The 10,468-nt window shown below is 44.2% G+C and overlaps 1 protein-coding gene across 1 annotated transcript in view; it reads left to right on the top strand.

Moving 5' to 3' along the window:
* Window positions 1-10,468, top strand: part of TMEM132C (transmembrane protein 132C) — a 136,390-nt gene that overhangs the window by 102,479 nt on the left and 23,443 nt on the right. The window contains exon 4 of the mRNA XM_017734755.1: window positions 5,999-6,166. Within this exon, the coding sequence (XP_017590244.1) occupies window positions 5,999-6,166 (168 nt within the window). The remainder of the gene's footprint in view (window positions 1-5,998; window positions 6,167-10,468) is intronic.

Genomic DNA, 10,468 nt, shown 5'->3' with positions numbered 1-10,468 from the left:
TCCCTCTCAAAACAGAAATGGCATTTCTGTATCACTTCTTCAGGTCTGTGCCACAGGTTTGCCACTGGTGAGGTGGCGTGGTTGTGTGAGGGACAAATCTGAATGCTGAGCTGTGATTACCATCATTCTGGGAGACTCCACTCACTGAATTTTCAGCCTGCAAACAGGGCCATTCTCATGACCTCAGGCTCCCATGGATTTCTCTTGATAACACCATCTAATCGGATTTAGAGTTTAATTAAACAGCTGTCACTTTGCTTCCTCATTCTGCCACAATTTAATGTTGAATTAGTCCCTACATTAGTCATGGCTGAATGCTTGCCTTCTTACAGTTGAGAGGTTGGATGAACATAAGGTTTGCTCTTCAGCTAAATCCAGGCAACTGAGGCTTGTATTCTGTATTCCTGCTCTTTGTGCAGAGCTCCTGCTGCCAGCAGTGCAAGTTCCCTGGCTGAAAAGGGATGGAATAAAGTGTGAGATTGCTGCAGAGTCAGCCGTGGGGTTACCTAACTCTGAATGACCAAATGTGAGCACAGCCTGCTCAGCTCTGCCTGGAACACATTTGCTTTAGGGGTATCATTTTCCCTTTCTAAGAAAGAACTGATTTTTCTGAAAACCAGTCCTGCAGAGTTTGCTCTGAAGCAGCCCAGTGAGGGCAGCTGTGGAAGGAAATGTTGAGGCCAATACTGCTGCTCGTGGACTTTATCCAAATGAGCCCTGACACAGGCAAGAGCTGAGTACCAATGGAGGTTTGTGGTGCTCTGGGTTGTAACAGCAGCTCCAAGGAGGAAAGCTTGGAGAGCTCCTCGAGGGTGGTGGTTCTGCATCAAATTCTGTCAGTAAAGTTTAAAGTAATTTCTAACACACAAAATTCAATTATTTGCTTTCTAATATCTCCTTTGATACCTCCTTGAGCCTAACCACTAGAGTTTGCCTCTAATCATTAGAAGAAAAATTGTTCTTTAATTATACTATTTGTTAATTAAATACGTTTAAATAGTAATTATTTCCTTCATGTGTTGCATTCATTGAAGGGATGCCCTGGTAACAGGAAAGAGCCATCCTGACTGGGAGTTTGTAGATGTTCTTCAGACAAGAAAGCCAACTCTGCCTCTGCAATATCAGAGTCAGATGTTGTTGGGATTTGGGCATTGTGCTGCCAAGACAGTCTCCCTTGTTTCCATGAGGATTATCTCTGTGGCTCTCCATTTCCATTTTGGAGGTGCCAATCCTGGCTTTTTCAGAGTTTGCAATTCACTCACAGAAACTTCTTTCTGACCTGGATATCGATGCTTACTTACAGTTCATCTTCTTTCTGTTTTTTCAATTTACTCTACTTTGCTCATTTTGAATTTCTTGGGGAACAAGTCCAAACACTGCCATCAGATGCTTTCAAGGGTTTTCGTCACACAAAATAAATTTGATTTTAAAACTTTAGTTGCTGCCTGCACAGAAAGTAGATTAGTTCTTGGGGGATTTTAAAAATTAAAGAATGTGGAAATGGCCAAGACGTTGTGATTTTTAAAAAGTGCCTTCATTTTAAATGAGTTCTTAGTCTCTCTGAAAGTTTCTTAGTAATCTTGTTTGTGTACTCCCAAATTAGCCTGCAATCAGGGCACTATATTGCATTTAAAAATGGGACACAGAAACCACCACCTCTGCTGGCTGTTGTATTTGCTGTGCTGCTGGAGAACAATTGTCCTCCTGATGCTGCTTGGCATATCCTTGAAGGTGGGATTGCTGCTTGTGCTGATCAGTGGACAGTCAGGGGTGTGCAGGAGGTGGGAAAACACAGGGAAACAAATTTGGGTGCTGAGCCAGAGCCGTGTGTCTGTGGCTGACGTTCAGGGTGCTCACAGACAGACAGACAGACAGACACAGGGAGTCTATCTGAGCTCCTTTTATTTTTATTTGTTTCAGTTCAGCTCTTGGGGAGTCTTGGGCCATGGATGCTCTCCTGTGCTGTTCAGAGTTTTCTGTCAGTTGGTGTGTGGTGCAGACTGAGCAATTCTCCCTGAACTGCCTTTGGCTTTATTGCAGCAATAAAGAGGGAACACAGAGGAGGCAGCAGTTGTGCCATGAGGCTGTTCCATATACAGGGATACAGGATACACGTTGTTCTATTTTAGTTCTAAACAAAAAAGACAATAAAATCAAGGCTTTGTTACTTGGTCTTTATTTCTGGTTTGTTTTAACTATCACAGGGCACTTAGAGCCTGAGGGAGGGAAGTGGCAGAGCTGAAAATTGCTTTTAGTATAGTGTGTAATATATTAATTGCTCCTACATCAGTATTTCCTAATCTGTGTAATACCTGTGAGTTATGGCTGCTTTCAGTGGAGGTGAAGGCAAAAGGTTTCCATCTCTGCTCGGAGCTGGAGCTGGGTGGGTACCAATCCCTTCCCAGTGCTGAGGATCTCTAATGCTGTAATGGTACCACCTGTGAAGCCATGAGATAATACTGACAGTATCTTCCATCTCCTTTGTGCTCATCATGAATTTGAAATTCCTGGTGTTCGTATTGGGCTACAGAGAAGGGATTTCAGTAGCCCTTTGTCCTGACAAACAACACCTTTTGCAGTTCGTGGGGCAGATGCATCTCTGAGGTAATTAATCAAAATAAATTCATTCACATGCACTCTCCTTCCTGTAATGAAGCCATTAGCAAAGGGCAGGAGATTGGGGTTCCTAATTGTTCATCGTGTCCCAGTAGCCAAATTTTCTTTCTTCCCTCCAGAAAGCTCTTGGGAAATTTGAAAGGGTTTTGGACCTTTGCAATGATGTCTTTGAATCACAGCCACTTAGGATTCAGATACAGCAGCAGTGACCTACTGGAAAGGGAGAAACAGATTATTCCTGAGCAGTTGGTGGAGCAGCTCTGCTCTCTGTAGTGCAGCAAGCAGGAATATCAGGGATGTTGCCTGTCAGTAGCCTCCGGTATAGAAGCAGAGATCATTTTCTTTGTCCAGTGGAGAAGGATCATGTTATTTGTGGTGGGGGAAGCAGGCCAGGGTTGTTTGGAACACAGGAGGTGTGGGTTAGTGTGGGGTCATTCAGTTTGGAAGAAATTTAAGATAAAGGCTACTAAAAAGCAAGTGGTGGAGGGAAGCACAGGAGGTCATCTGTGCCCTCTCCTCTTCTACCTGGCTCCAAGAACCTCTGTTATTTCTGAGTGATGTATAACCTGTTCTCCAAAGATCTCTTGGGCTGGACTGTCCATTTTCTTCAGTGCATTGATGAACCTGTTCCATCAGTTGTCTCTCATTATTTTTATGATAAGGATTACCTTAATGTCACACAAATCTGCCTTGTGGCAGTTTAAGCCCATCACTTCAGGCCTTGTCCCTGAACATGGAAAACATTATATTCTTCATCATTTTTAAAGACTTCTATGCATATGGAGACAGTAAACATCTTATCCCATAATCTTTTCTAGTCTAAACAATCCCATTTTTTTCAGTAATTCCTGATTGATCTTACTTTCTAGCTGTTGATTTATCCTCCTTTTCCTGTTTTATTTCTTTCTGTTTGAGGAGGTTTTCCTTGGCAGTATAATTCCCAGAAGCAGAGCCCTTTATTCGAGGCCGTGCTAGTGCTGGGGAGGAGCCCCTCACCTTTGCAGGTGAAACTCCTCTTTGTGCAGTTCACAAGGTTCTTTGGCTTTCTAGGTTTGGCTTTCAACCACAGCAGCGTGCAAATGCTGGCTTACATTCAGTTTGTGGTGTGCTGCAGTCCCCAAATGCTTTTCTGAGAGCAGCTTTTCCTGTTGAATCTTGTCTGTCCATTATTTATCAGAGTCGTTGTTCCTGCAGAAAAAAACACCTTGCATTGAATTGAATCCTTCCCCTTTTCTTACACCCAAATCAGTTCTGAATTTTAGTCCTGTGCTCTGGTGGGGCTGAGAGCTTTGCTGCAGCCACAGGGCTGAGGGTGCCCCTGCCCCAGCCTGGGCATCTCCCAGGGCAGGAGAAGCTTTGGCACCTTGTCCTGGTGCCCCTCAGGGCTGGGGAATCAGGAGCACAGGCTGCTCCTGCTGCCCAGAGCCTCCTGCTCCTGTCTGCTGGGCTTCCCGCTTCCATCCTGCCTTTCTTCATCTCTGGCTTCACGTGGAGGCACTGATTGCTCAGCACTGCACGGGCAAAGCTGAGCCCAGGGCAGCTGCAGGGACTCCCAGGCTGCTCACTGTGAGTTAAACCTGGATGATGGATTTACTCTGCTGCTCATGGCACCAAAGTTTCACCTCACTGCACAAGCAGGTCTTTGTGTTCATCTTCTTGGCAGTGGTGCAAGGCTTGTTTCTTCTTTGTTTTATGTGCATATGACTTTCTGATTTCTCATGAACTTCATAAATTAACATGAAGTGCAAACATGGATAAATCCCCAGGCCACAGAGTGTGTTTTATGTCTGAAACTCCTTTATCTTTATGGTATTTCTCTTCCTCTGAACCTGTCCCTTTAAGTCACATTTCTGTATCAGTAATGCATATCCATTACTAAAGAAAAGATGGATCTGAGTAAAACAATTTCAAAGCACAGCTGAGATGGCCTGAAAAGATTCCCTGGCATTTCCACAAACTCCCTTGCTGCTCCTTTGCCCTGGAGTCCTTAGTTCTCAGTGTCTAACTCAGAGGCACAAAAATAAGGAATTCAGGCAAAGATAATTTTAAAGGACACGCAACACTTGCAGTAGCCAAATGGCAAATGTGTTTAGCTTGGGTTTGGTGAACCCTTGTGTGTTATTCAGGTGCTTTAGTTTGCAGACAGGAGAGCAGTGGGGTTTGGTACTGAGGGTTTTTGCACACATCTGAGATCTGCTCTTTTGCATCCGTTTCTGGACTTACCAAAATGCCAGTACATGGGAATAAATACTTTTGCAATGAAATGGTCAAGTTTGGATGACAGAAGTGAACTCGTAAAGCCATTCACTGCAGCACTTCACTGAATGCTGGTACCCAGCAGAATGTGTATAGAGCTGGCTGGGGGTGGCCTCTGACTTTGAAAGTCAGGAGTTCCTGAGGCCTTGCATTTTCCAATTTAAAATGCTCTGATTTAATGTGTTGGGTTTATTCTTCTGTATGCAATAGGAATGATTTAGGGTTCTTACTTTTCTAGAACAGTCAACATTCCTTTTTAGCGTTTCCTTTCAAGTTTGATGGGATTTCTTTTGAGACCTGCAGGAGAACCTGAGAAATAACAAGTTGCCAGATGAAAAGAAAATCTGACCTAAATTTCAGACTCACTAAACTTGAATTGAAAACAGTATCAACAGTATCAGTGCTCCATTTTGCTGCTGTTGACATCAGTGGCTGCAGTCCTCATGACTTCAGTGCTGAGGAATTTGCTGAATATTTTATTCACTTTATGTTGAAAGCTGGAAAGTTGGAGAAAACTTTGAAGTCCCTCCTACATGGGAATCTTGGGAATACAGTGATGCTGAAATAGTTCAGGAGTTCTAAGTGTTAGCCTGGTCCATGGTGCATTGAAAGGCTTTTATATGCCACAACCTCAGTTCAGACTTCAAATTTCCTTGTTATTTTCCCTGCAGTTAATAACATCATTAACTCCTTCTGGATTCCTTACATTGCTTCACTGGCCATATCAGAGGAAATGAAATAATCTTGAAACAGTTCCAGACACAAAGTTCATGGAGAGGCCCCGTCTTTGCAATGGGCTTAGACTCAGAGAGCAGCATTTTTACTTTGGAGGCCCTTTTATCCTTGTCTGAACATTGCCAGTCAAGTCTACGTTAGTAAAAACTCGGAAGTCACATTTTGGAAGGTGAATATTGGGAATAACCCCACCTATCTCGAAAGCAGAAGATACCTGTGGTGTGTGCCTGACCTGAACTGAGCTGCACTCATGGTGCTGGTTACCAGCATTCAGTACTGACTGTGTTTATTTAGCAGAGGAAATACACCTGGGGCTTCACTACCTTGTACCAGGTTGCACCTAGTTGAAGATGAACTGAGATCTTTGGCTGCTGAGAACTCACCTGAACAGTGCTGTGCTTTGTTTTGGGTCCAGGACACGGAGATCCTGAACACGGCCATCCTGACGGGGAGGACAGTGGCAGTGCCCATCAAGGTGGTGTCCATTGAGGAGAACAGTGCTGTGACAGACATCTCCGAGGCTGTGGAGTGCAAATCCTCCGGGGAAGACGTCATTAAAGTAAGTTCATGCCACGGAGTGGCTTCTGAATTTTCATGTTTTATTTTCAAAAGGAAAATAGCCTGGGAATAAAGACTAAATCAGCTCCTGAAAATTAATCATGCTTCTGTTGCAAAAGCATGAGGAGAGGGATTTTTAGGAAGAGTGAGGTGCAACTGTTCAGCCACCACACCGAGTTTAATTTCTATCCGTGTCCTAATTTTAAAGTGCCTCGGTAATTTCCCCTCGAGTCCTCTGTGCACAGATTGCATTCAGTGTGAGAGCAGCTCTGCTGTTAGCACTGCTCCTCCAGCTGCTCCCCATCACCTTTCCAGCTGTGCCTCTCACCTCCACAGCTGCCTCAGCAGAGTGGGCTGGGTGAGCATCCCCCAGCAAGTGCAGGGCAAAGTCACCCTGCTCGAGCTCCCAGTCCCCTGAGAGCTGTTCTCAGTGGCACTGGCTGAGGGCAGCACAGCTCTTCCTGCTGCAGTCACAGGCCCGAAGGGAATTCCCAGCTGTGCAGGGAATCAGTGCTCTGTGTGAATCCCAGGGCACTTCCCATGCAGGACTTTCACGGGGCATGGGTTTGGAGCAGGGGGGATTTTAGCCTGTAGGTTCTTCTGAGCAGGGGTTTCATTCCACGATGAGATTTTACAGCACATGACACAGTGGGCTTTGTGATGCCGCTCCATAGGGGTCTTCAGTGTGCTCTCCTCTCTTGGGGATGTGTAGTGTAGAAGTAGTGATGCCACAGCATCATCTGTCATGGTCAGCTCCATTTGTGGAGTCATGGAAAGCAGTAAACTCCTGGGAACTTGCAGGAGCCAACAGCTGGCCATGTAGGTGGGAAAAGTAGTCATATTTTGGGCTAAGGAAGCCATTGTAGAAGACTTTTACAGAAAACTTTCTGTTTTCAGAGGATCCCCCAAAGCCAACCCAAGTATCTCAGTTTTGGTGCAGCTTGATGCTTTACAGAGATTTTAATCTCTAAGAATTCCTGTTAATGTTTTTCCTAAGGCAGTCACGTAACTACAAATAGAAGTAAAAACTGAAATTTAGTTTAGGATCATCCTGATTGTAACCTTATTGGACACCACTTCCCTGAATAAGAAAAAATACAAGACAGAATTCACAAATAACAATTAAAAAAAACCAGAAAGGGACTACTACTGTGATTCCATCTTGCTTTAACAGCTTACGGAATTTCATGAAATAATTCCATCCCCATAGGGATTTCTTCTTTCCAACAGTGAAAATTACCAAAATTAAGTTCCTCCACTCAGAGAAAGACTCAGGGAAAAAACATGTGGTATGTGATGCATCACCAGATGATGCATAGAAAATGACAGCACAATTATTTCTCAGATAAAAATCCTTCTGGAAAAATGGCTTCTAGGTTTTCTGGCTTTGGAGCATATCGATCAAGAAGCAATGAAATCCCCAAGCCTTACAAAAAGGATCGTGTTCTTGTAGTAGTTGTAGCACAGCCTGGACTGTTGCAGTTCTCCAGCAATCTGTTTGGAAGGAATGTTTTCCTGAAGCATTGTGTCCTTTGATTAGCACTTGGGGCCCTGCTGTGCCCTTCTCTTGCTTTTTCCAGTGATAATTTATCTGCACCAGAAGGGTTCCTTAGAAGGGCGTTTGCACCGTCAGAGCGTCCAGGAGGGGCTTCCAGGAGCCTCCTTGCCTGGGACACTCAGAAGTGGAACAAGCACGGGAAGTTAACACACAGCACAGGAGGTTAACACACAGCTCAGGAAGTTAACACACAGCACAGGAAGTTAACACACAGCTCAGTAAGTTAAGACACAGCTCAGGAGGTTAACACACAGCTCAGGAGGTTAACACACAGCTCAGGAGGTTAACACACAGCACAGGAAGTTAACACACAGCTCGGGAAGTTAACACACAGCTCAGGAGGTTAACACACAGCACAGGAAGTTAACACACAGCTCGGGAAGTTAACACACAGCTCAGGAGGTTAACACACAGCTCAGGAGGTTAACACACAGCTCAGGAGGTTAACACACAGCACAGGAAGTTAACACACAGCTCGGGAAGTTAACACACAGCTCAGGAGGTTAACACACAGCACAGGAAGTTAACACACAGCTCGGGAAGTTAACACACAGCTCAGGAGGTTAACACACAGCTCAGGAGGTTAACACACAGCTCAGGAGGTTAACACACAGCACAGGAAGTTAACACACAGCTCGGGAAGTTAACACACAGCTCAGGAGGTTAACACACAGCACAGGAAGTTAACACACAGCTCGGGAAGTTAACACACAGCTCAGGAGGTTAACACACAGCTCAGGAGGTTAACACACAGCTCAGGAGGTTAACACACAGCACAGGAAGTTAACACACAGCTCGGGAAGTTAACACACAGCTCAGGAGGTTAACACACAGCACAGGAAGTTAACACACAGCTCGGGAAGTTAACACACAGCTCGGGAAGTTAACACACAGCTCAGGAGGTTAACACACAGCTCAGGAGGTTAACACACAGCACAGGAAGTTAACACACAGCTCGGGAAGTTAACACACAGCTCAGGAGGTTAACACACAGCACAGGAAGTTAACACACAGCTCGGGAAGTTAACACACAGCTCAGGAGGTTAACACACAGCACAGGAAGTTAACACACAGCTCGGGAAGTTAACACACAGCTCAGGAGGTTAACACACAGCTCAGGAAGTTAACACACAGCACAGGAAGTTAACACACAGCACAGGAAGTTAACGCACAGTTCAGGAAGTTAACGCACAGTTCAGGAAGTTAACACACAGCACAGGAGGTTAACACACAGCACTTGTTGGAATCTGCTAGGGACGTTCCTCAGGTGCAATTTCTTTCTTGTCAGAACTGGTTTGGAGTTGCTCAGATGGCGAGGGGAGCTGTGTCCTGTGCATTTGGAAATACGTGCAGGGCCTCTGGAGGGATGTGGCTGTGACATGAGTGCTAACTGCTGTAAAACATGCAGCTGGCTGAAAAACACAGCTCAATTAAATGCTTGGAACAAAAAGGTTTTCTCATCTCATCATAAAGGAAAAATAGGCTTTTTAAGGTTTCTTTTTTCCATCCAGAATGTTCTTGTTTCCAGGAAATTTCTTTCTTTACATGGGGAAGTGGTTTGGGGTTCAAGGCAAATTGACATCTTCAATTGGTTCAGATGTTAGAAAGCACTCAGAAAGCTTCAAATGAGCACAGAGGCCTTTCATCCTTAATTCATTTTGAAATTCCCCATCAAGCTTTTATGTTCAGTTCTTTAGAAATAGCATCTTCCTCTGTGAAATCCTGGTGTAGAGACCTTGGTGGGAGTAACCTTTCCGCTTAAAAATAAAATCCCATCATCATAAATTATGTCTTTTGGGCAAAGCCCATGGTACGAGGGCTGTGTGCATGAGTTTATAGTTCTTTTAAAGCCATGTAGATTACTTTAAACCACAAATTTAGGAGCAAAAAAGGAGTTATTGATGAGAGCTATTGAGAGCTATTTAATACTTATTTGTATTGTTATCTAGAGGTTCAGGCAGATACTTTTGTTTGCTTTTAATTGTGTGGAATTTCTGGTAACTTTGGATTCAGGCAAACCTGACAGAGTGAGGCCAGAAGCTGAAGATGCTCAGTGCCTGTCAGCACTTGGCCTGTAATATTTAGTTACTGAATGAACGTCCCTTTGTACGGTTCATGTAAAGAGCTTAGAGGTGATGCTTCTGCCCAGCAATTGGCCATCAGCTCAAAGCTTATTTGTATTCATTTTTACTTCAGTTGGGCTGCAGTTACACTGCTCTCAGTAACAGAACCCCGTGGAAATCTGAAATAAGGATCTGTCTGGATCTATCAAATAGCAGGTAACAGCTTCCCAGTGATAATCATGGTCCCAAGGCAGCTCAGTGCACAGTTTGTGTCCTGTCTGAATGTGCTGACTGCCACTTTTTTTACTGTCTCATAGTTCCCAGTCTTTACTTCCAAATTTACAGCTGATTTCATGAACTTTAAATGCCTTTGAGTGCTCCAGACCTTCACACAGTGGTCCAACCTTTTAAAAGTGGACACAAAATTTATTATGGCACTAAAAAGGAAGCAAAAGCCAAATTTTATTTCGCTACGCTGGAATTTACCAATAGAATCCATATATCTGGATCCATTAATGGTAATTGCAGTTGCATGCATAGGCTCCTTTCCATCTGCTGGGAATTCAAGTGGAAATTCAGTGGGTTCAGGAGCCTTGCAGTGTCTTGCAGTGACATTTCCAGTCTGAGCACTTTCAATAGTGTTTATGAACTTAAGTTTGGGGTTTTCCATGAAAACAACCTG

This window comes from Corvus brachyrhynchos, unplaced genomic scaffold (assembly GCF_000691975.1).
Source record: "Corvus brachyrhynchos isolate BGI_N302 unplaced genomic scaffold, ASM69197v1 scaffold114, whole genome shotgun sequence".
In the NCBI taxonomy this organism is placed as follows: domain Eukaryota; kingdom Metazoa; phylum Chordata; class Aves; order Passeriformes; family Corvidae; genus Corvus; species Corvus brachyrhynchos.
This window is presented reverse-complemented; position numbering and strand designations above follow the sequence as displayed.